The sequence below is a fragment of the Pagrus pagrus genome (genome assembly GCF_965226575.1).
Source record: "Pagrus pagrus genome assembly, chromosome: 5".
Lineage (NCBI taxonomy): Eukaryota > Metazoa > Chordata > Actinopteri > Spariformes > Sparidae > Pagrus > Pagrus pagrus.
Window position 1 is genome coordinate 35,209,625 of NC_140189.1, and position 27,235 is coordinate 35,236,859.

General features: G+C 40.7%; 1 protein-coding gene and 1 long non-coding RNA gene across 10 annotated transcripts in view; one reads left to right on the forward strand and one right to left on the reverse strand.

Moving 5' to 3' along the window:
- The window catches only part of prom1a (prominin 1a), an 86,753-nt gene that overhangs the window by 19,901 nt on the left and 39,617 nt on the right, over positions 1–27,235 (forward strand). For 8 of the 9 annotated variants that reach the window (XM_084353829.1, XM_084353828.1, XM_084353831.1 and 5 more), the window contains exons 2-4: positions 12,478–12,536; positions 13,091–13,117; positions 18,489–18,694. In XM_084353829.1, coding sequence (XP_084209955.1) covers positions 12,478–12,536; positions 13,091–13,117; positions 18,489–18,694 — 292 coding nt within the window. The remainder of the gene's footprint in view (positions 1–12,477; positions 12,537–13,090; positions 13,118–18,488; positions 18,695–27,235) is intronic. The other variant, XM_084353832.1, reaches the window with a different exon arrangement.
- Positions 13,132–27,235, reverse strand: part of LOC311257884 — a 34,790-nt gene continuing 20,686 nt past the window's right edge. The window contains exon 3 of the long non-coding RNA XR_014622671.1: positions 13,132–13,979. This is a non-coding gene — a long non-coding RNA (uncharacterized lncRNA). The remainder of the gene's footprint in view (positions 13,980–27,235) is intronic.

Here is a 27,235-nt window from a genome sequence, read left to right on the forward strand (position 1 = left end):
AAGCTCCGGCAGTTTTAGCGCATGATCATTAACGATGGCTCACAAGCTGTCAAAGCGTTTATATGATGTCTGAGCACTGAGTGATCGGTGTGACGGACCATCAGGAGCCTGTTTCATCTGTGTGCTTCTGTCATGCAGTCGTTATCTAATATAACTGTGTTTGTTTCTGTAATGGAGGCCAGAGCCTGTCGGCTGTCTGACCTCTCCTGACACATCGGATTTTATTTAAACTTAAGTGAGTGCAAATAAAAAAAACAAAAAAAAGATAAAATGAATGAATGAATTAAAAGCTTAAAGGAATAGTTCACTCTAGAACGAAATTCAGTCATTATCGACTCGCCCTCATGCTGACGAGAAGTTTCTTATTCCTCAGAGTGCAGCTGGAGACCTGCAGGGGTACCGTCCTGCAGCAATAATCCATATAACGGGATGAAAAGGTCCATAAAACGAAATGACTGAATTTCGCTCTAGAGTGAACTATTCCTTTAAGCTCACAAGTTATTCCTTTTCCATGGCTTTCTAGCAGTTTCCAAACAGACTGAGAGGCACTGCCACCAAACTCAGTCCTTCACCTCCAACACACAGCAGAAAGGTTACAGGACTGACGTACACAGAATCAAACTTCGATGCTGCGGAGGGATCCTGACTTTTAGGCTCCAGCAGTGCGACCTTTCAGACTCCACAACCCCAGTTTGTTCCACAGGCGCTCTGTTAAAATGTAAAGTGTCCAAAGGGTTGAAGGGTTTTTGTTTTAGACTTAACAAAGCTCCTCCAGAAGCTCAGAAGAGACAGAACTGACACAGTGAGGACGTTTAGTATTTCACATAGACCAGCGAGGCACTGAAGCTCAGTGTGTGCTGTTGGTTCTCTATGTAGATGCAACATAGTGGATATAAATCAGCCTAATTATCTTCTCTCTCTCAATCGTTCTTGTATGCTTCACTTTGAGCTCTCTAGTAAAGACTTTTCTAGTAAACACAGAAATGCCAAATCTATTATCTAAAAATACTGAAGACTGTTTGGTTGCATAGCAACATGGATGAAGAAACGCTCCTCGAACGCTTTTAGCCCGTTCTGTTACTAGACCTCCGCAGCAGCACCTTGGAAAACGCCTCGTGTCTGATCTCAGCCTGAGGCCGAATGACGCCTCGCGAAGGTGTCAAAAGGTCTCCTGGGTACCAACAGCAGGACATATTGGACATATTGGTCGACATATGCAGTTATTACACTAGAAATATTCTTTCTCTTAGTTGTATCTACATTTTGGTTTCCAAGCTCTGATTGTGGTTGTGATTCTAACTGCAGGTTCACCAGTAACAGTGTGGGTGGTGCTCTGCTGGACTTCTCTACTGGTTCTGGTTCTATTTATTTTTTTGGTGACTTGGCCGTAAAACAACTCTTACGTTGGTGTGAGGAACAGTGTATGAGCATCCAGTAGACACGGAGCAACATCAGCATTCATGTAAGGTTGTTTTTTTGTCTGATGAGTCCAAGTTCATATTTCATTCTCCTTTCCGCCCCTTTAGCTCTCAACTCCTGAAGGTAATATTTGTCTCACTAGCTACTAAATGTTCCAGTTTGTTCACCAGCTAGTTGCTGATTTTGTTTGCTTTAACCCAAAAACACATAACAGCAGAATAGGCCATTTACTAATGACATACAACAGATGTACTGGGTCTCTGTTGTCACATTGTTAACACATTGGTTACATTTAGGCAACAAGACTGCTTGGTTAGGTTCAGGAAAACATCATGGTCTCACTTTCTCCTTTGCTCCCGTCATAATTACTACGGCCAGTAGAGGTCACCGCAATAATTCACGTAAATACTTAGCTGTCTAAACGGGAAAGTTGCAGCCTGAAAACCACAAAAATGCGCTGAAAGATACTAAAACGCTCCGCAGAGCTGAGGGACCAGTTTCACATACGTGCAGTCATTTTATCCATCGTCAGTATAAATATATTGACTATAAAAGCTCAAAATAAAATGAATTTACATGAAAATCGCTTGAGTTATTACACAGGAGTGTGAATAATAATACACCAGCAAAAATTCTGATTTATGTGACTTAAGCTACGGAAAGGCCAAGCAGAGTTCCCCGTCTGCATTAGTGCTGCGACTCCTGCTGAATATAAGTGTGAGCACAGAGCCTCCTCCTGTCTGTGTGTCCTCAGATAACTTTGTGAGGGAGAATCCACGTCGTTGGCAACAGCGTCCCTCTGTTGAGGGAAAAATCCCCAACCGGCTGTCTGCTTTGTTGCACCGTACGCCTTACAAGCAAAGCAGGGCTGAATGAAGTTTTGTGGTGTGGAAGTGTATCTCATGGCCAGGCTTACTAACTTGCTTCATTTATTTATTTTTTTAATAAGCCTTTTAGCAACGGGTGTTGTCACAGACGGCTGCTGGGGCTTAGCAGGGGGAATATTAGAGTTTTGTTGATTCGGCTGGTGGCTTTTGGAGCAAGTTGATTGGATTTTTTCAGTTCATGTAGGTTCAGCTAGCCATGATGCCAACAGGAAAAGCTGCACAGCTAGTCAGGGAAGTCCTCTACTGTATCTTTACCTTTCAATGTTTCCACCTGGCCAGCTTACTATCATCATGCATCTATTTACATCTGTGTAGAGATCAATCTCTCCGTCCACTCCTCTATTAGTATTCACACTCTATCGCTCTTTTCCTCCCCGACTCTTTCTCTCTGCTGTTTTTCTTTGTCCATCTGTCTCAGCCTGCTCCAGATCTTTTTATTTTTTCCTCCGGCAGTCTTTCCTTCTGTCTCTTCTTTACTTACACATTCTGCTTTTCCTTTTCAGCTCTTTACCTAATGTTCTTATGCAGAGCATCTTCATAGAAGCGAAGATATTAATAATAATTAAGCTTCAATTCTGACACCAGCAGCGTTAACAGTGTTCAGTAACAAGTGCACTTCTGCAGGTCACAGCAGCAGGTCCGTGACTCGTTTTCTGTCTGCTCTATCAAGATGTGCTCCACACTGACTCCAGTTTCTGCAGTTCAGCTTCAGGATGTTTTAACTGTTACCTTACTGAAAAGCAGAAATGACCACAGGATGTATTAATCACTATAAACTAGAGCGAGACCAATAAATCAGCACATATAGTGAAACTGTCCATTCAATTTAATTTAATTTAATTCATCAAATCAAATCAAACTTTATTTATAGCACTTTTCATACACAGGCGTGCAGCACAAAGTGCTTTACACATAAAAGATAAATCAATAACAAAGAAAGCCCGTCCCTCCCACCCTCCTTACTACACACACGTACACACACACGCATACAAACACAAACACAATTAACAAGCTATAGTCTGTATCTAATCTGAATATTAACTTACATAACTGAGTGTAGTCCGTCAGTGCGTCACACTCTGAACAACACAGGACGGCGCCTGTAAAACAAGCTGTCAGCTGAAAGTCCACTTCCTCTGCACACATGATCAATCACCATTCACTGTTCAGCCTGCTCCTCCAGGCTGAGGCCAACAGCACAGCATCATTTGTCTGTGAAGATCTTGAGATTGATTATTTAGAGATAAAGACATGGCTGACAAGCAAGCTGGTCCCTTTGTTAAACATAAACACAAGTTAATAACTTTTATTTTTTCTGGCATAATGTTAGCTTTCTGGCTAATAGCTGAGCCAAAGGCTTCTATGAGCTCAGCCTAGTTTACAACGCTGCCATGTCTCATGTGAGGTCCGTCCTATTTACTGGAATAGCAAACAAAGTTTCCATTCGATGAGAATCTTATGGGAATGTAATGATCATTCCAGCTATTAGTCAAACTCTCTGGTGTTGCCAGGGAAACACAGTTACTGCTTGTGACAAACATTATATATCCTGATCACAAAACACATGAAAATATAAATTAACGGTCTATTTTTCTTCTCTTTGGTGAGTGACCATGGTTTAATGGGGATAATTCCAGCCAAGGTGTCCACAATTAGGGAATTATTGGCCTGCACAGTGTCCATAAAGTCCTGAATCAATAATTAAGTGAGTGCAATGACAAGTGCAGAGCAGTAAGTCTGAGGAGCACAGACTGCTAATTTGGTGAATGAAGGTGCAGCATGATGTACAGAACGGCTGGTTACGTTGATATAGATCCGAGGGTGTGGAGATTAATAGATATGCTTTCAGCCACATCACTGCTTGTTCTGCTGCATTCATTGGGATTTTTTTTGCGTGTAAATTTGCATTTTGTATAAATCGACTTCAACTGAGTGTCTCAGCAACAGACAAGGTTTCCAAAGTGAAAGGCTGGAGGAGTGAGAGCCTGAATGTCAAAGTCATAATATTGTCGGTAAAAGGCAGCGGGAAGAGAATATGTTTCTGACCTTTTAGTGGCAGGATACTGAACCCCAAACTGCTGCTGATGTGCTGGTGGACACCTTGCATGGAAGCCACCGCCATCAGTGTACGAATGTATGAATTACTGCAAGTCTGTATGTTTGAGAACGTGTTGTACGCCCTCAAACCCCCACCAGCAAGCTTCATCATCTAGTGTGGTGTAAATTGTATGACATTTCATTTGAAAAAGACTTTAATCTCCCACAGGGACAACATTATTGGCTCTTCATAGACTGTATGTTACATGATATTCCTGAATAGTTGATGCTGTTTGAGCCGCAGCGCAGCCTTTACAAAGGTCAGTCATCTCAACAGCTCCACTTCAATAACAACCACAGGATGTTCTGCTGGGTACACAGACGGTCTCAGAACAACCCGTCACTCTGTAACAACTACTGTCAAAAAGAAAAGAAATGCTGAGCTGTAAAAGAATGGCATCAGTAACATCACTGAACAACAGCAGAAACACCATCATACCCGATGCCACTTATATTGCTGCAGATGATGATGAGAACAGAGACGTACCCACGCCTAGCATGTATGTAGCGTCTGCTGAAACTGCAAAAGTGCTCAAGGGCTCGAGACTAACAGCATCCCATCATCCCGGGGACAATGTGAAATGTGTTGGGGACAAACGGAGACTTTCCCTCAAGGATTGAAGGGATTTCTGTTTGTTGGTATAATTATTGCTTAGTTAATGACAAACTGAGCCGAGCTCCGACGACAACACCATGTAACTTTGCATGCTGTTACTATAGTTACAATCACTAGCTGGCTACTTAGCATGAGACCAACGAAAAATAAAATATGTTAAAATCTGAAAGGATGCAGTAAACGTAGTATTGACGGGGAAACATTCTGGTTTTTCACTGATAATGTTAGATCGTGAGCAGGAGGTTTGCGTTGAAATCAGCAGGAAGAGAGCTGGTTAGCAGTTAGCAACAGGTGAGTTCTGCAGCGTTTGGCTCAGAGGGCTAACAACCACAGAGCTAATAGAGCTAACAGCTAAACACACAGCAGGACCGAGAGTTTCTGTTGAGAGGAACCTAAAGCTGTAAGCAGTGAGCTGCTCTGCGGATCCTCTGTGTTGTGTTCAAACACAGTTGTTAGTTTATTCTGCAGACTCTAAAGAAATCTACAGTCTAACATACTTTTAATTAATATTATATGTTTATATATATATTATATTATAATAACAATGTAAAGAAACAACTATTTGCTTTTGGGACAGTTTACATCCACTGAGGCTAATCCCTGGACCGGCAGGATAAATGTGGGGAAGGTCCGAATCACTGTTCCTACATTAGTGTTAGTGTTGCTTTAATCGTCCACCTTAACACAAAGACAGTAGCTTGTGTTTCTCTCACCTTTCTTCGTCAGCATTTTATTTAAATTATTTTATTAACACAATATTTAATATACATATCAGCACTAGCATCAAACATTTTTGAATAGTGCCCTTTGCATTATATAGAGCGATTACTGATATCAAGATGATTGATATACAAATGGATAGAGGTACGTGTGATGCACAGGCCCTGTATAATTAGGGAGACAGGTTTGACTTCTACAGAGTGCACAGATCAAACTGACAGGAGGATATAAATATAGATATCAACTTGACAAAGATAAGTGAACAGAAACATAAAGTCATTCTGTACAAACACGGTGCTGACGGTGTCAAAGCTGCACTGTAGTGTCTCTCCATGGATCAGTCTGCTGTGGTGCAGTTATCTGATCAGCTCGTGTGCTGAGAGGTAATTACATCCCAGCTGTTTGTATTCTGCCATTTCAGATTTCTCTTAAGAAACAGTATGAGGTGTAGATGGTGTAGATAACAACCGTTCTGCTGCATATTGCAGTCAATGCATAGCTGACCATGTGTGTTTATTGTCCTCACTCACTGAAGGCTTAAACACGTCTGTCAGATCATTTAATCCAGAGGACTTATCGACTCCCAGAGCGGCTGCTGGAGGATTACAGCCACACATGGCAGTTTGTTTGCTGTGATGGATTTACTCTTGTATTTCTTTAATTAACAAATTAAAACATCTTGTGATGCAGTAGTAACTAATGTAACTGTGTGTATGTAGATACCACATCTTCTCAAACTTCTGTTCCAGTTGCGTGTTTTTGTTGTTGTGTTGTTAAAAAACGGATAAATGAAGAAAACACAGGACAAATTAATCAGCTCATTGTTTCGTCGGGAAAATGTCAGAAAACAGTGAAAAATGGAACCTGATGTGTCCCGAAGCCAAAAGTGACGTCTTCAATTCTCCAAAACAGTAAAAACACAACTGGCTTCAAACATTTCTTACGTTTTCTAGACAGGAAGTAGAGAATAGTTACATCTTTACTTCAAAGTTACTTTGCACTATTAAATCATTATAAAAGCCAATCAAGTTCACTTTAGTTGAAGTTTACTCAGGATGAGTTTAGAAACTGAATTAATCTCTTTTGTTGTTTAATGTTAAATCAAAGTCAGGAATCTTTATTTTTGGTGGATAATTTTAAAATAACCAACCTAACCTGCAAAGAAACACTGAAGTCAACTGGTATTGTAAAATACACATATATTCAGAAGAAAATTTTGAAATATATAAAATTACATATAAAAAAAAATGTAAAATGTAAATGTGGTGTTAGGGTATAAAACACATGATCTGTTGATCTTTACAGAGGTGACCTTTAGAGAATGGTGATAGTAACGAGTGAGTTAAACTAATTTAATTATTTTCATCATTCCCAATGGAATCAATTACAACAGAAACGAATCCAAGCAGACCAGAACTTAAAATCAGACTTTATCATGGGATTAACTGTATTAATGTATCTTTTATCGAGGCTGAACTTTAGCCTCAGATGAAAGCAACTTCTCATTATCGACAGCCACTATGACATTTTCTACTATTTCTGGATTGTACTTGTACTGTAATATGAACAGAAGCAACGATGTGCTGTTTAAATAAAAGGTCATGCCGACGCAGGCTTCTACGTGCGCTCTGTGTTTGCATATTTTGAACCAACTACAGAGAAAAAGGCTGATATCCTGCAGACAGCAGGAAACTCAAGCGTAAAAACACAATTAGGGGCAAAGTGCAGTCTGGGCTGATCATATTAAGCCATTTTTGTATGATTTCTGAACACCACAGACGTAAATTGAGGGAAAAATTGCAGACAAATGCAGACAAATGCTAGGCTAAGGTTACATGGACTGGAATCTAATGTATTTTGACTTCCTGCTGTCAAAATCACACACGATCACACAGAACTGTTCAGTGAAGAAGCCAGCAGACTTCATGTTTTATTCACAAGTCCAGTGGAAACAACTAGAGGAACTTTGAAATGATGCTAGAAAGCCAAATATTCTTCTGTATTTTAAACCAAAAAAGGAAACGGAGTGTAATTCTGGTTCAGGAATGCACTCAGTGTTCAGGGAAACCCCACAGTTTATGGCCTTCAAAATAGCTTCTTCTGCTATTCAAAACCCGAGCAGCTGAACAAAGATGGAGACCTGCTGGATCCCTTCTGGGCGGTCGACTCCCTTCTGGTGAAACTGATATAAATTCCTCTTGCAGGTTCTGCTTTATCGTGAGCTCCCTGTAAAGCTTCATTAAACCTGCTGTGAAACCTCACCTCCATTTCTCAGCGCTGTGCTGACGCTCTGCTATGCATTACATTTACATTCATTCTGTCATACATCCACATTCACATTTTCAGTACCATTTTCCTCAGAGAGCAGTTTACAATGGTTGGAGAATCAGTGGAGACTCTGAAACTAAGATATTGTCAACATGACAAACAGGTTAGTTCAGAGGTCAACATCCTCACAAATACATTTATGTGCCTTCAAAAAGACGAGTGTCAGCTGGTGGGGGGCTAATGTGGGTGGAAACCAGCATCGAGTGAGCTTTTCGTTCATGGAGAGGGATTAGACGCCTCTCACTAGAAGCGGAGGCTGGATTCAGTCCAGCCCTCTCTCCTCTCTCATTTTCACCTCTCTTATTTTTCTCCTCTCTTATTTTCTCCTCTTATTTTCACCTCTCTTATTTTCTCCTCTTATTTTCTCCTCTCTCATTTTCTCCTCTCTTATTTTCTCCTCTCTTATCCCTCCGTCTTTCATCTCCGCCTGTCCTTTCTTTCTTCATCCTCCACTGCTTCTTTTATTCTTTGTGCTTCCTCTTGGCTGAGTTTACCCGGCAGTGACAAGCTCAGTCATTTTTCAGAAATAGGAGTTTTGTTAGGACAGACATTTCTCAGAGGCAGAAAAAAAGCCTCCTTCATTTGAGTCAAACCTGTTGATTTCTTCTGTCTCTTATTTATTCATGATGTCTCAATTATCACACGCATACACTGTTAGCTTCATGTCTGCCTTCTCTTTCCTCTCTTTCTATTAGTTCACTCCAGTGTGTCCTATCAGTTTAGTTTGGTTTTGTGTACGTTGAATTTGCAGACTAACATGTTTCAGAGAAAACACACAGCAGCTGCGGTACGCTCTGGTTGCTTCTGGCAAATAGCCCTGAGGTGAATGTATCAAGCTCGCTCTACACGGAGCAACAGATGGCGGTCCTCTGACGTCGAGTAGAATAATCTGGTATTTCTGGTGTTTCATTTTCTGATGATTTTTCTAGAAAACACAAAAAAAATCCAACCTACTTTTTACACTTAACCAAGCCAACGATTGTTTCACTGTGGTATACGACAGCTGAACTTCATCAGAACAAAAAAACAAAAGCTGACAGCAATCCATGTGGCATTACGTCTCATCCAGTGTGATCCAATTTAGATATAGTCACAACAACAAATTGTCAGATCGTTGCAGCTCCTCCAGCGTGAGCTCTGCTGCCTCTTTGCCTTCTATAAAAGGGAACTCATTATTTTTGGGTGTGAGCAAGTTTTTCAGACAACACAAGTAGTGCTGCAACCAACCATTATTTTCATTATCAATTAACCGGCTGATTAATTCGTGATTAAACTATTAGTCGTTAAGTCTATAAAAGACCAAAAATGACATCTTGCAGTGGCTTCTTTTGTCCAACAGGAGTCAAAAAAACAGCCCAGAAAAGCAGCGAATCCTTACGTTTAAGAAGCTGGAGCGAGCAGCACATTTTTTAATTTTTATTTGAAAAGTGAGTAAAAGTATTAAATGATTACCAAAATAGTTGGCAGTTAGTTTTATTACAGTCGATAAACCATCACCCTGCTGTGTTCCAGTCACTGTCCAAGGTCCCAATTTCCTCGCTGAAACTTCTAATTTCCTGTGTTCCAGGTGCGAGATGCCAAAAGCTTGGCTGACGGTCAAAACATTATGATCTCTGGCAAGTGTACACAGAATTGAACCCCCAGCAGTGCAGCCTCTGTGCATTATGAGTGAAACAGAGCATGAAAGAGGACACATGGGGTAACAGACGCCATTATACATTAGAATATTATTACTGTCCTGAATTTACAAGAAGGAATTCTGACTTCGAGTGGCGGCCCGTTGTACATTTTCTGGTCGGAAGCTCAGTGCTGGAACACATTCGGACAATCAGTTAATCAAGAGAATAATCAACAGCTGCAGTCCTCAAATGAATTTAGTTCAGAGGATATTGAGTTTGGGCCGACAGGGTTATTTGAAATGGCTCCAGTTTGCTTGATCCACTGTTTTATAAAGACTCTGATATTTTTCCAAAGAGTGTTAAACAGCAGTTTGCTATTGATCCATTTGTCTCTGCTTTAAAACTTCACTTGAGGAGCTGAAATCTACTCACAAAAGAATAAATCAGCTCATATTTTGACATATTACTACAATGTTTAGGCTCGACAGCTTGTTGTGCGGTTGTACAGATCTTATTTAGTTACAGTTTGTATCTCGGGTTCAAAAGGATTTCAAACACAGCTTCACTACGAGGTCAGGGGCTTCTTTGAAATGCACACAAAGGGGCAGCAGAACAAGAAAAAATGGAGCTGAGCTCGACTCCTTTAAAGCCAGGATCATTTTACCCCTCACCTCTGAGCACACAAAAGTGACTGATGACAGCCATCCTGGGGTGGAGGAACTGACCTATACGCTGGAAAACTGTGGTGGAGGGCTGACCTATAAAGCAGAACTTGGTGGGAAAATTCTTGAAGGAAAAATGACAATCTTAGGCCGTTTACTGCCCTTAAGCAAGGCACTCGAGCTGCACCTGTTCAAGCTCTGTCACAACTAGTATTAATCTTTGGTAGTAGCAGAAAGGTCAAGTGTGGAACTATACAAATCCAATACAAGTCTGAGGAAGAAAACATGCTCTCAGTCACATAATCCTGCATTAATAAGTGTTTTAATAAAGGCAATTAGACATGAGTACTTTAAAAGATGAGCACCTCTCTTCCTAAACAGCTGTGATAACTAGGTGAAGTATAAGCCTGGAGCGTCCTCCCAGTAATACAAATATCATGCTTTGAATAATTGGCAGGGATCATAAGTCTGTTTTGTGTTAAATTAAAACACTTCTTGTCAACAATTCACCTCGAGGAGATAATCTTCCCTCAGAAAAAGACACACTGCACTGCAGAAAGAGGAAAAGCCGCTTTGTTGTGTGCATCTTATTTTTGGAAAGCAGCTAGCAGAAGACTTTCTGTCTCTGTCATCATTATGTGATGAGTCACAGCCAGAGCAGCTTCAGGTGCAGATATGAAAGCGAGCAGAGACATAAATCTGACACGATCTGATGAGAGATGTTTGTTTGGCTGGTTTTGCAACGTCTCCATGATTTCCTTATTTAAGTGGACTGACTCAAACTGTTTCTACCATCTGAAAGTTAAGGTTAAAGTAGTTTGCAGTATCTATTATAAATGTCTCTGCTTTGTTGTTGCAACTCGTGTAGTTTTGATGAGTCAGTGAATGGCACCGAGCAGAGGAGAGCCCATGAACCTCATCAGCTGTTGTTACAGGAAGTCAATCAGAGCCACAAAGTTATAGGATGTTTGCAACCTTGTATCATTACAGTCATGAACAAACATTACAATGTGTCACTGGTCAACTATTCTGATTATCGATTCATCGGTTTGAGTATTTTTTTAAGGGAAATTCTCTGATGAGAGTTTTAAGTGTGAACTTTCTCTGGTTTCTTTCCTCCTCTATGACAGTAAACTGGATGTCTTTGGGTTATGGACACAACAAGACGTCATCTTGAGCTTTGAGAAACAGTGAAGGACATTTTTCAATACTTTCTGTGAATTTTAAGGCCAAAAATCAAAACAATTAATCAAGAAATAATCTAGTAAATCATTATTTGCAGCCCTAAAAATAATCATAATTGAAACTACTAAATTTAATCAGCAAAGTCTACAAGTCTAAACTTTTTATGTTACTGTCGTTCTTAATAACTAACTCACTGGTTTACATAATTAAAGTTTGCAGTTTTGTAGCACTGGCTTTTTCCTAATGCAAGAGATCATTTATGCAGTAGGTAGTTGTCATTTCATCCATTAGAGTTTAATGAATATCTTAAACTGTCACGACATCCAACAACTGTTTCCCAAAATAGAGTTCCACTTAGCGTTCCTCTGAGTTTCAGAAGTAACCAGAATATGAACCAACAGGATCCCAACGTGATGTCAGTCCAGGAATAAATAAAATAAGAGTTCCTCATCCTGTCAGACTTCCCCTGATGTAAACCCAGAGGGAAGCGACAGGGATGAAGGGACACTGCCGTGTCAGAGTTTGGCTCACGATTTCCTGACACCATCTTGTCAAAGATGTCAACTTGCTGCTCAGCTTGACAGAAATCATTTTTCAAATGTAATATTCTGCAGTTTAGGGGGAAAGTTTCTAAACATAACACATAATATACAGGCTGAAAATTACCATAAACTGGGTGTTAAAATAAAGCAATACAATGTATACAAAGCATAAAGGAGTTTGAATTCACCACAAAAAGGACATTTACTGAGGAAGTTGTCATTTACCAGAGTAAAAGGTGTCTTTTCCACTTTAATACTGTGAGAATACAGCGACATACCCTGTAAAGTCAGTTGGATTGCAACTGGTGCCTTCCGTGCTAAAATGTATTCATTGCAATGCTGATATAGAAAAACACAAACACATCTCTTCATGTTGTGTTTGTCTTCTCTGTGTTGTTGCAGATCTTATTGTCAGACTGGCAAAGGACAAGTTTGGAGCCATTCAGACGGAGTACCAAAAGGTAATATTGTGAATGAGTGTTTTGCTGTGCCCGTGTCTTTACCTTATTGCATCATATTTGTGATTCATGATATAAATCGTTAGATAGGAACCTTGGAGATATTCTGTAGCCACGGACTTCTCTCAACCAAGGATTTAACACATTTTACGAGCAAAGGCAAGGCCATCTTTTGACTGACAGCTCAGAAAAAAATGGTAATTGCTTCTGGCACAACCTGTGAATTTAGAGAGAGATACGTCATTTGAGTTTATATGCTGAACCACTTTGACAGCCAAAGATGTTTTCTAGCTCTTACAGTCCCTGAGATCTAACAGAAGTACAGTGAGAGTTCACTCTGTATCTTCCTCTCAATTATGGGAGAAGCCGTCTGTGTGCAGTGCGACAATATGCAGCTACGTGGATACGCATGCCAGTTTTGAATTCTTTGATTTCTCTTTTTGTTGCTCTGTTTCATCCACATGTTTTTGTTTTGGTGGCTTTGCTCTTTCTTTGACGCTGCGTTGCCTTTGTCTTCTGCATGCCCTCTTCATCTGATCTGCTCTGGCCTCCCTCAGCCAGAGAACATAGTGCTGACCCTTCAGGTAAAGTCTGCACACTGGCCTTACAGCAACCCATCCCCTTTCTCATCATGCTCCGCTGTCCCGAGTCACCAGGGTTGCACAATTCTACCCAAATTACTTTGTTACACTTATATTTTCTTTCACAATCTTTACTGGATTCATGTTTAGTTGTGCAACCCTACGACTCTCACCAAGCCATCCTATCCACCTAACAACCACCGAGTTAGCATGGCCACAACTGTAGCTCCTGTTTCATCTGGGACACGTCCTAATTTAGATCTTTTCAGCTTCACAGAGGAGCAACAATGCTGACTGAATCACAGAGGAAGAGTTTTGTCAGTGCCCTGGAATGTAATTCACACCTTTATAAACCAGTGCCATGGCCCCGAGTCTCCCTCCTTACACTCATTGTGAAACAGTATCCTTCATTGCCCTACTTGGCTGCTAAGGAGTTGTGGCTGTGATGAGTTTGTAACATAAACTAGCACATTCCTGTCAAAGCCATGTCAGACTGATGGAAAAATACCAATATGGATTTGACAACTTATGGTAACTGTTACCACTCAATCTGTGTTAATAATCATCAGTTTAAATGCTGCAGTTATTTGCAATAAAGCAAAACTGTTTAAAAAATGTCTAACAGTGTATAAACATAAACACATGAACAGAGTCAGCCATCTAATTTGCTTCTCCACAGTATCTGCTCTGATATCCACCCAAACCACAGCAAGGATGAGCCACATCTGAACACACACTTGATCTTTTGTGTGCTGATGTTGACCTGGACTCCTGCACACAGTGTGCAGCGCTGCCGTCATGCCATCTGTCGAACACCTCACTCAAGAAATAACCGAAGCGAACCCCTCCGTGTGTATTTTATGTCCTGTTAAAGTAGAAAGAAGGAGATAATCAGTTTCCCGGTCCCTCCAGAAATATGTGATTTATAATTACAATACCTGAAACACACTCAGCCAACCAGTGTTTACAAAATGCATAATGTTCTTTGCTTCAGTGAGGACAAATCAGTTTGTCTTCTTTGCATAAAGTTCATCCAATTTATTTATATAGCTGGCTTGTCATAGATCGTAATCCCAAATCAAAAGTGACACCAATGAAAGTACTGCACAAAGGTGAAAGTCATCCAGTGCCCGTCATTCATACTGGAGCCGCTTTCTTGATTGCCCGGTCAAATAAACCACCCAGTCTCTCCGTCTGTATCAGCTCAGCTGCAGAGCCACCGTAACAAAGTGAAGGTATAGTAGGTTTATAAGTGGCACTGAACTTATGTACCGTTATGTACATATGTCACACATTAATGCCATCAAAGACCCTTTCAACCATTAAGTACAGCACAGACTTTTCCTGACTGGAGACTTTTTTTGCTGCTAATCAGTGAACTGCTCTTGTGTAATCTTCATTGAAAGTCTCCATAAAGCAGATTTAAACAGTCGCGTTTTGATTCCTGATGTTTGCAGAATTACAGTCTCGCTACTTTAAAAATCATAAAGATATCATAAGAAATGTAATGTTTCTCTTGTGCTTTCAGAGCACATACAGTATAATAAGTAGACGGAGCCTACCGCCCAACCCTAGTGGTAACACTACTGGTTGCTAAAATAAGTCTGATTGTATGTAAGCTTATGAGAAAATGACCCTACTTCTCACTGATTTATTACCTCAGTAACAGTTTCCAAATTGGTTTATGGTCTCAATCGTTAGTTTCAAGTCTTCTTAAATGCAGCATTGATTTTCATTTAGCAAAGTATGGTCCCCTTCAAAATAAAAGACATAGCTAGTCACCACCACAACATGTCCTCAGGTTCTCAGTAAGATCCAATCAAATGTCCTCATCAGCTCTACTCTCTCATCCAAATATGGTCACTTCTGGCTCCGATAGAAAGATGTTGACAGCTTTAATGCCGAGGCTTTAAAACAGTAGTCCACAAACGGGTGACATCACGTGGATTTACACTAACTCCTGAGTGGTGTTCATACTTTCCCAATCCAACTTGCAATTAAGCAACAGGCTCTGGCCATAATAGTGATTAAAAATAAAACAAAACAAAGAACCATGATGTTAATAATGTGCAATGGTTCTTAAAAGTTTGCATATTAGCATTTGGCTCACAGTTGATGAGCAGCATCTGGCTTGAGGAAACTTTCCTTGTGGCTGCTGCTTTGATTTAATCTGATTACATTTACAGAATAGCCCGTCTTCACCACTCAGACATGCTGCCACCTCATCATCCAGTTCCTTCTAATTGGAAGGTCACCTTCTTCTTTTGGGCACTTGCCAAGACAAAGCTATAGTCCAAAAATAGTCTGAGCTGCAGGCCCTTGAAGAGTGGTGGTGGAAAAAAATAAAACATTTTTGACCTTTTTTTTGTGAAGATTCACCCAATAACAAGCAGAGCCCAGAAGCAGAATGAGAATGCAAGTGCAGATTTGCACAATGTCCTCAACAACTGGGTTGACATTGGTGCTTTTAGATGACATGGGACACACATACACACTCAGAGTCTCTCTTTGTTTTTCTTCTTACTTTTCCTCTCTACATCTTCAAAACTCTGGTTCCCTCTTTATCTCTCTGTTTCCATGGACCCCATGTTTGATTTCTCAAGGTTCAGGACAGGCATGAATGTCAGACTTTTCCTTCCTAATCTTGTAAACTACGTTTCTGATAGAGCCAGGAGCTCATCCAACACAAGCCTTCGGAGGTTGGATTATGCACACCGCCTGAGTCTTCCAAGTTTGCAGAGATTTCCAAATGAACCGGAGAAGAATACTCCTCTCAGACAAGTTCAGAAGCCATTTCTTTTCAGCCTGCATGTTAAAAAGGAAAAGCCGCAGGTCCCTGGAGAAGGCAGGGTCATTGACTTATGAGGGCGATTAAGATTAGTGCGAATCAGCTGGGAGAGCAGTTCGTCCATTTAGGAGCAGTGATAGCAGCCCTGCTTTGATCCTTTCATAACGAGACGCTATTGAACATCATTGTGACAAGTTACATACGGTGTGGGAATTACCAATCCCCTATTCAATTTTGCCAATTTCCAAAGCCTGTGCTGAGTGCAGGTTTAGAAAGGGGCAGATTAAGTGGGAGCACTGTGGTACATGACAAGAGGAGGTGGAAGCTCTACAGAGAATCTGCCAACAGCAGCAATTTAACTCCCTCAATGTATCAGGGAGAACTTGTAAAAAATCATGTTGAGTCAACTTGAATATTTCTCATACTCAATCAAAGTCGAGAAAAATTGAGGCTTAGCGATGAAGGATGTGCAGATTTCACAGTTTACAATTCATATATGAAGCACAATCCCAATTCATGCAGTACAGTCAACCTGTCTGAATACAGAAATACTGAATACTACTACACATATTTATGATATGCAAACAAAAGTCAGCATTCCTCTGCTCACTCCTGTGTTAACAGGCTCAGTCCATGACATTTTCATCCTGCTGGTCCTCACCACAATTAATAATATCTCTGGTCTCAATACACTCCTATTAACTGTTAACTGTAACAACTGGCCTCTAACCCAACCATCTCACAATCCACTGCAGATTCTGTATATGTGAATTTTACAAGTGCATGAGAAGTTGAATGACATCGCTCTACAGGACGAAACTGCATTTTGTCAAACAAAATTGAAGAATGAAGCTTGTCCACCATCCATTTTCTAATTCATTTTTATTTTTCAAAGGCCAAGTTTATAAGAGACACCTCGCTAAGACTAAAGCAGTCTGATACAACAGTTGTGTGATAAATTCTTACTTAATGATGTTTATGTTGTTCAGCTTTTGGTTTAACAGTTTCAGGCATTTGTTGATTCGTCTTTATGCAACAACCCTGATTCCAACAGTGTGGACGCTGTGTAAAACATAAACACAACAGAAATGTGATCATTTTCTAATATTTTGACAGATGCTCAATTGAAAACAGTACAAACACAATATATTTCATGTTTTACCTCATCAACTTCATTGATTTTTGTAATCATATGCTTATTCTGAATTTGAAACTAGCAAAACATTTCAAACAATTTGGGAAAGTGTCAGTAAAAGACTGTGAAGCGTTATACTCAGAAGAGTTTCTACTATTGGTCTACTCGTACTCATATAAATGGATTGGTCATATTTTTACGACCTCCATTGCGGTATGATCTAGTGCTATTAGACTGCTTTAGTTTTATCCTGTACCTAACAAAGCCGATGTAAATTCCTCACTTCATAAAAGGTGCGATGGACTAATGTAATTCTTCAATTTCAGCCATAAAGTTTTCATTGAACAATATTCAACTTGTACCTACTGTAGTAACATAAATTTGCCACCGCAGCTTAACAAAGATAATTTCTCCTGCGTCTCACGTTTCCATAATTCCTGATAATAAACTGGACCATGTTGAGTGATGTACCTAATTTTTGTGAAAACTACACTATCTGCAATATATTTTTTAAAAAAGGATTAACTGCACTGAAACAGGTGTAATCATCTCACCCAAGGGGCTGATTTGTTACCTTGTTTCAAGAGAAACCTGGACTTTTACGACTCGGTACGAGCCTAAAGTGCTTGTTACGGTGGAGTTTTCTGCAGCGCACTAACTGCCTTGTAGTCCAGTCCAATTGAAGTAGGTTTTTCATCAGAAATGCTGTCTTTTCTCTTCATTAGAGTGGGAAAAAACTGCACCACAGGGCTACATGGATGGCTGTGAATCCTTTGAGTATTTCCCCCTCATCATCCTTCATCTGTTGCTATCCTCTCAGTGCATATTGGAAATTTTGTTGTTTGCTGGAAATGTATGTGAATACCGTCCCACTATCTGCCAGCCTGCAGTGTAGTATGTGAGAAGACTATTGTTGTCCTCCCCGTTTATGTTGTGTAACAACGAGTCGATTATTGAATTGGCTCGTGGTATTAAGAATTGTAAATAAAGGATTCTCCAGCTGCGAGAAGTGTTACACAATCTGTTTATTGTTTATCCACAAATCCCCTTCGGACAAAGAGTAGAGAGAGAATTTCCAGCGGTGAGATCCTACCAGATATTTTTAGATTTGTTGCTCATTTTATCCTCTACCTCCTTGTGTGTGTGTGTGTGTGTGTGTGTGTGTGTGTGTGTGTCTTCCCTTCTTCTCCTGTGTGCTGCTATTAATCTGTCCTTTCTTCTCTCGCTCGCTCTCCAACTCATCTGCTCTCCTCTCCTGATCCAATTCTCTTTTCCTCCAACAACCCCCTTCCCAATTTCCCCTCTTGTTGTTTCATCTCTTTTCACCTCTGATCCCTCTTTTCTCGCTTCATCTCATTCTGTGTTCACCTTCTATCTCCATTATGTTTCCTAAATAATTTGTCCTTCGTTCTCATCTCATTTTCTTTTCATTCCTCCCCTGCTGACCTCAGGCCATCTACTACGAGATAGGCTTCCTAGTATGTGCAGCAGTGGGCCTGCTGTTCGCCATTCTGATGCCGATAATCGGCCTCTTCTTCTGCATGTGCCGCTGCTGTGACAACTGCGGCGGCGAGATGCACCAGCGCCAGAGGAAGAACGCAGACTGCCGGCGTGGCCTGCTGGGAACACTGCTCTTCTCCACCTCACTGGTCATCACGTGAGTATGACACATGCATACACACACACGACACAGATAGAGGAGAATATCAGCGTGTAAACAGACGTGTATTTTCTGGTGCAAACTTGCATATGAAAAGTATATGCATACAAACATTCACTGGAATTAAATGCACGCTACGCCTTCATTTTTTACAGTGCTGTATGCATGTACACACATACACACAATCAGGCGAGAACACACTGCACACACATACACCTCTGGTCATCTTGTGTGTTTCACACAAACACACACGGTCAGATCAGCGTTCCCCTTCCCCCATGCTGTCTGCTATATATAGTAAAGTCCTACTGTAGATACTCTGTGGCAGCACCCTTCATACTTGTGTTCAGTCTAAGCTCTGGTCATTATAATCTGCAGCGGATTAACACACTCGTTTACTGTGATGGGAATTCTTCATTAAACCAACGTATCTAAAAAACTAACAAATCAAAGATAAACAAATGACTCTGAAATCTACAATAAACCTTAAAATGTTATCACAATTAATCATTATTTGATTAGGTGTCATGTGTTTCAAATGGTTTGCAGCTTCATTTGAGAGGACATTCTTAAATTAGTACTTCACAGCAGGACGATGGCCCTTACATAAAACTGGTCTGTCTGCGTAGGAGAAAGACACAAGTATGTTTGAAAATGGTGCAACATGACCAGAAAAAACAGGGAAAGGGCTGTGGTATTATCTTTTGTTCAAAAGGTAGAAAACCCACAACAACCCGAATGCACTGCACCAAACTGGACCAATAAACCTCCCACTGATGGGTAACGTACTGAGAGATGGGCAGTGCCTGGTTCATCATCCAGCTGTTAATAAAGAATATCGTATCAGAGCTACAGTACACTGAAGTATGTTTCAGACAACCTACAGGATCATGGTTCATATCTGATTAGCACTGCCTTGTTTAGCAGTTTGATTGTAGATTTTTAAGCCTCCATTTTCAAAATATAGGAACAACATGGCCGCCACTTCCAGTTCGGGATTTTGTCTTTTGCAGCTAAAACATGCTTCTGAAAGCAGTTTAGGCGAGAAGAGGCAGTGCAGTGACACAGTCTTGGTTTATAGTTTATCAGCGATGTCTCGTTCAGACTGTTTGATGGGAGTTTGGTGAGACGCTCCTCACTCGACACAAATGAAAGAAATCGGACTAAACTCTTTGTGTCTGTAGTTGAAGCAACAGCTTTAAAATCTGCCTGATGACGCCTCTTGTGTCATTTGGAGTATTTTTGCTGGTAAATGAGTGGAGAGAAGTGTATTGTTCATTTGCATATAATACCAACATTGTAGTGACACACAGCTGGTTGAAGAAGTTCCCGTTAAGTTCTACAACAATTTTCGCCCTAATGTTTTTCTTGGCTTTAAGAAATGAAAATAATAATTACTGTATCTGACTTCTGGGTTTATCATGTAACTGCTCCAGCTGTCATTCCCCCACAATTTAATCACTTAGTTGATGATTTCATCCATAGGGAAATGCAGTGAGTCGAGCAATAGAATTAATTCCTTAAATGCTAATATTTCAAACACTATTGATTGTAATTAATTGTTGTAATTTAGCGATTTAATGGATAGTTCCTCCAGCTATTTTCAGCCTGTCATATCAAACTGCCATCAGCTCCACACAGACTCGGAATGTAGAAATTGCAGAAAGTGAAATCAAAGATTATGGATAAATTATGGATAAATTAGTACACATGGGCTGATTTCCAACTGACAATGTTTCAGCCAGTAGTTGTTCTAATTTTAAACTACACCCTGTATAGACCCTTTTAATGGCAGACATTTTGACCCGTCACAGACACAGGTGTGAGCAATAACGTTAATGATGGCTCTTTTTTATCAAGTGTCCTTTTTCTGCATTGACAAGTCAAGATGTACACCGTGAAAAGGGTCATACCACTCAAACAAATTGTCATCTGCTGCTATCGAGTCACTACATGTTTGCTTGACAGAGTTTGGCAAATTTTTTAAAGTGGAAAATATACTTTTTATACGTGAAAACAGGCAGCCAAAGGCTACTTACATACAAGCATTCAAGGACATTAGCACTACACAGCCTTTAACTGTAGGAAAAGGTCATGACTGCTAAACTGTCACATTGGTTATTGGAGTTTGCAGACCACTTAAAATTGTCCCAAATTGTTATAGAGCTTCTCCAGAGCCAGGTCCATCAATTCAAAGTCTTTTTGGCCCTGACAGACCAAAACAGTTTTCTGCACGCTGAATGGGGACAACAGAGCATCTTCAGAGAAGCCAGAAATGAGTTCATAATACATAACATCTTTCAATGTTTCCAGTCCAAATGTCCCTCTTTTTGTTACCATCCCATACACTAAAGCTCAACAGTGAAACAAAGTGGTAATTTTTATGCTTTAAGGACAGTCAGTTCAGAAGATACCCACTTGATTTGTCCAACTCAGACTGCTGACGCCTCATACTACCTACAGATAAACTGGAATATGAGGATGGGGAATAGAGCAAGGACTGTGCAAGGATTTTTATTGCCTACATTAAAAGTGCAGAAGAAAGGGTTGAAAACTCATGACCCCATTCTTTAAAGTGAAACTCTCGCCAAAAAGCAACCGAGGCTTTATTTATGATTGGGTATGAGTCAAACCTTCACGTACAAGCACACTCATGACCAAAGAGGCACTTTTAAGATTTACCGTAGTTTCGTTTTGGGGCAAGCTCATTTTGAACGGGAGTACATAGGGCATACCACGACGGCATCAAAATGTCTATTTTTAGACCACTAAGAAGGCTCCACACATCATGAAACTTTACTGGTAGCATCACCAGGGTCTCTACTCGTGACACGAGCAGTAAGAACATTGTTTGTGTACACAAAGTGTGTGAAAAAGACGGTTTTGAACTACTTACGCTTAGCTACTGGGACTCCGGCGCGCCGCCGCCATTCCAGGCAAAAAGTGTCGATCTCCGAGTGCGGCCATCATGACGGAGAGTAACGGTGGGACGCAACAACATGGACGTCAGTGTTGCTTTTGACTAACGACAGAACAACGAATTATCCGCGAATTCATCTGGAAATAAGCCCGAGGAGCGTCCCACCGTTACTCTCCGTCATGATGGCCGCACTCGGAGATCGACACTTTTTGCCTGGAATGGCGGCGGCGCGCCGGAGTCCCAGTAGCTAAGCGTAAGTAGTTCAAAACCGTCTTTTTCACACACTTTGTGTACACAAACAATGTTCTTACTGCTCGTGTCATGAGTAGAGACCCTGGTGATGCTACCAGTAAAGTTTCATGATGTGTGGAGCCTTCTTAGTGGTCTAAAAATAGACATTTTGATGCCGTCGTGGTATGCCCCATGTACTCCCGTTCAAAATGAGCTTGCCCCAAAACGAAACTACGGTAAATCTTAAAAGTGCCTCTTTGGTCATGAGTGTGCTTGTACGTGAAGGTTTGACTCATACCCAATCATAAATAAAGCCTCGGTTGCTTTTTGGCGAGAGTTTCACTTTAAGGCCATTTTTTGACTGACATGAAGTTTCTGGTATACAGTATTTTGTTACCAATGGAGAGCCACCACTCAGGCAAGAAATGGTAATGAAGCAAGTGAGAGTCCAGCTCAGATTGCACATGATGATAAAGAAGGAGGGAGGAGGAGGACTCCTTGGAAGGAGTGGACTGAAACAAAGTTTATTGTGTGTTCCCTGGGCCTATTATATCATATGGCTGTCCTGCATCTCACTGAAACTCATCACTCAGAAAATGGACCATGGGAAACTCAATCCACTCTCCACTCTGCTTTACAGTCCCAGCGGTAGAAGAAGCAGTAGCCGCTGGGGATGTAGCCACAGAACAAAAGGCTTGAGAGAGCTGCGTTCGCCTCTCGTGGTAGACTGAAGGGATCCAGGAGTGTACTTAGTTTGATGTTCTTTGACTTTCTGTCTTCGTTGGAACGAAGCCCAGTTATTAGAAATTCCAAAGCAATATCCTAGGAGCCCAGACGCAAGAGTCTGAGAGCATCCTCAGAGCTCTTATTAAATCTCCCCAGCTACCAGGCAGAGACACTGCAGAGGCCCTAATGAAGCAATTACAGGCAGGAGAGGGATGAGCACCGAGCCCAGAATGTTTTTTACCACCACTAGAAAGCTGACAGCGTGGCACAGAGGGGTGACAGGGGTGATATTTATTTTCCAAGAAGTGTTAAAATCAGATTAAGGGGGATAAAAGACACCCTGGTAAAGGTGAAGACAATAAAACCTCCCAAGGATCAGATGGGAGAGTGAATATGCCAAAAACAAGATGACACATATCAAGCCTGGATATTTTGCGCAAACTGTGATGGAGGCGAGGACATTCAGTTCAGCTGACAATAAACAGCCTTCCTTCCCCTGCATGCTAATCCATGAAATGCTGTTTGATATTATTCTGACAACATATCTAGTTTCTGTATGTGGCACATTTCTGGTTCACTGTCCAGCAATGGTGGCTATTGTTGCCCATGATAACTCGTCAGTTCGTAAATTAATTCAAAATATACTGAAATGTAAAAAACATAACTCCATTTTTATTATGTTTTCTCCTGCTAAAGCTTGTATCTCACGTGGAGGCTCCTGAGAATTAATGACCTCCACTGACAACATTTAACCCCAACAGCAGTATGTAATTAAAGAAGAGATTAATCTCTTCTTATAGTGACCTCAGTGTTCACAACCAGCAAGTGAAGCAACAGACCAATGCAGCATAATTGTACTGATAACCAAAAATAGGTTTTTGTTTGGCACTGAGGCTGATTTCTACTTTCAGGTGGTGATATTAGCAAATAGAGATGCACTGATTGATCGGCCAGGGACCAGAATCAGCTGGTTTTCTGCAAGATCAGCTATGAACTCTGACCAGCTGATCAGTGCCAGATATGTCCGATTATGAGCAAAAAAGAAACAACGTATTTTAAGATATTTACCTAATTTAAGGGCACCCGTTTCATTTTAGCTCAGTGTGAGAGTCTGCTGCATTTTACTGTCATTCACAGTCGCACTTTCTGAGCGTTTTCTCTCCTCTGCTGCCTGTTGGTGTGTTTCACTGTGGGAGGCCACAGACACAGAGCGGAGCAGAGACAAGGACGTTACACGAGTTGACATCAAGGTGTTGTTGTATAAGTCCGGTGCACCTGTTGAACCAGAGCAGCAAACTTTTTATTCTGCTCACACGTCAACTGCAGGGCATTACACAATGTATGTGACTGGTGTCCGTAGATCCATATCTATAGGGATAATGCCCCTAGTGTCCAAAGCAAGAAGGTGCATTTCTTTACAGATGGACAGAAACTACTGTTTAGCCATGGGTGTCTGCTTTTCGCCACCCCGCCATGTGGAACATGAGGCTGGAGCACATGGTCATATGGGCTCTCCCAAATCCACTGCAAGACTTAAGTTTTTTGAACATACTCAAGAACAAATTCCTGACCGAAATATTTTGCAGGCACATCAGATATCACAGAGCTTCCCGTAGGAATGAATGGACTTCTAGATGACTCGCCTCCGTATTTATACAGATGTGGAAACGAGGCGTAAGATTCCCAGATGTACCAGTATACACTCGTATATGCAAGTTAAGGAGCGGTTTGTATTGAGATTTGTTAGGGTGGAAGAAGATCCTGTTACCTGGGGAATTCCTGGTGAAATGAAAGCTATTTAATAGTCAATGTCTTACTGGGAATATACAACAGAATTTTGAATTAAAGAAAGGTTTACAAAAATGTTTGCTTATTGTTTCAATTATAGTTCCTGGAAACACAAAAAAATTGCCATCGGACAAAGTTGGAATCACCTGTCAAACTCAGAACTGGCCAAGAAAATTGAATCAGAGCTTCTCTTGGAGAGCAGTTACACTGTGTCACTGGGGCGGACCAGGACAAAGAATATAAGCATCAGGAGTGGACGAGAGTTAGTTATCTGACAGTTGTTTTATATAACATAGCTGTTCAGCACATGATCGTGATATCTGAACCATAGATTTCAGGTATGAGTCAGATCAGTAGTGCACTATACAGTTGAGGGAGGTTCATTGCAGTTGCATTAAAGATTTCCTGTGATTCTTAGACTAACAAGGTGTCTGGGCAGAATCAGTGCAAAAGCTTTCTAGTAATCATACTTCACACACTCACAGCGGGAGAGGAGTGACTGCAACAAAATAAAAAGGAAGAAAGACTACATGACAATGGAAAGAAATAAGCTGTATTGAGTAAGATGAGAAAAAGATTTCCCGTTTGCACCCGCCTTTACTCTGAAAGGTGGCAGGGTCAGATCCAGTAGGAGCTGCCAAAAAGCTGTGGTTGTAAACCTGAATGAGTAATGTTCACTGGGTTAGAGTAGTGCTGCTGGGATTTGATTCACACGGAAGCCAGTCATGCTGAAAAATACACACACTCGGGCTCGAAAGCTAAAAATGTGCTGTCTAAGTAACACAGGTGGGTTTGTTGTCACTGAGGGATCAATCTACAAACACACAGACAGCAGATGTGAAGTTCAGTGCAGAGTTCATTCTGCATCACTGTTCGTCTCTGGGTGTTGTGTGCTAGAGGCAGAAAACAGGCTCAGCTTTGTAGATTTTACACTTTGTAGATTCAATCATGACATTTACATAAACACTCATAATTTCATCAGAACCTGATTAAGGCAATACTCTGATTGGTGCTGCTGTCTAATTAACACTTGCACCAGGTTAAATTAGGTAAATGAATCTTGAAATCTAAATGAGCATAAAATGATTAACAGGCCTGCATTAATTGTCAATCATCAAATTACTGTGCCATGTAATTACATTACACAGGTTTCTTCAGGAGTTATGAGTCTTTACACATGCCAGAAAGGATGAACGAGAGAAACTGTGCGTCTGTGCAGTAACAGCAGAAACGTGTTATTAAAGTGATGTGTGTCAGCTTCACAGGTTAGTAGACACTAAACAAGTTTAGTGAGGGAGGTGAACTGAAACTGTTACAGTGATATTAGTAATGATGCAGTAATAACAAATCAGCATCCTTCTTACAGTTATGTTTTGTCTGATGAAGCCAGCACCACTGAACATAAATAACACAACTTACCCAAAATGTGTTTATCCATTGTATTTTATCTGCTGCACATTCATGAACATTGCATCAACAGCCGCATGAATACATTTGGGTTCATGCTTGGTCATGAGCTGCAGTTTTTCCTCTTTCGGTTAGCTTGAAGGTTGACGGTCTGACAGTATGAACAGTAAAATACACAGACTCGAGACCTCTTGTGTCAAATGGCTTCACTGTCTCGTGCATCATTTACACACATTAATATACATGGAATCAAAAATCCAGCTTTGGTATATGTGGGATCTCTATTATTTTAAAATAATGATGATTAATAATAAATGTCTTCAGGTTGGAACAATGTTGAATGAAAAAAAAAGGGAAAAATTGCAAAATATCAACCTCACACACAAAGACTTCTCATTTACTATCATAAATTATGATTAAAGAAATATAAGAATCGCTTCAGCTCTAGACTCGGCCTTTGCTCTACATAATATTAAGTTGTGTATTAACATTATCCCAAATGTTTCCAACGATGTTCAAACCCACAGAAATCTATAACTTTATTGGTGCGTTTCAACTTTGATTAAAACATCCCCTCATCCGTGAACATTTCTGTTCACGCTCGTCACGTCGACAGACTTTCATCAGAAACGGTGGTTGTTTGACCCTATGCTGCTTTTTGTTTTAACTGAGACCCCTAGGGGCAGAAATTACATACTGTGCATTTAATGGACCAGTGTGATATTTCCATGTAAAAAGAAATTCTATAGGAAAAAAAGTTATCATTAATGATGCAGAATTAGATGCAGAAAACGTTTCCTCGCACAACCTCGACAGACTATCCATTTAACATGTGTATGAACAAAACAAGATCACATCTGAATATTTGTCCTCAGTTAATCTTGACGTGAATGTGATCAGCAGTGCTGTGCGAGTTTTGTTGTACAACAGCTTCTCAACACCTCTCAGTAGTTACATCTGTCCGAACACCAGCCCATTGCTTGTTATTAACGTATCGTGTCTTAGCTCATGCATAAATGCACACACTGCGTAGTAAAACGACGTGTTGCATTATGCCTGCCAGCTATCGAAAGGCCACAGCGAACATTATTAAAAGAACAGCTGGAAGTATTTCTGTCTGGACTAATCAGCTCTGGATGCACACAACCCCTGCATGGATTTATAATGATAAAATGACAGATAGATGATCCCTCCCTCTGTTCCGACCAAGTGGAAGACCCCTGCCTCACGCTGTTACCCAGCATGCATTTCAGCAGTCTATTTCAGTCGCTGGGTGTCCAACACTATTAACACAAAGGTCCCAACATTATGGGCTTAGTAATTCATGCTAATCATACTGGGTGTAATTAATGATAATGTAGGCGACAGTGAACTGAGCATTCAGACCACGTCGTCCATCCCTCGAGTCTGGCTGGTTTTGCACTTCTCTCACTGTCTCCTGTCGTTCTTCACTACTTCACTAACTA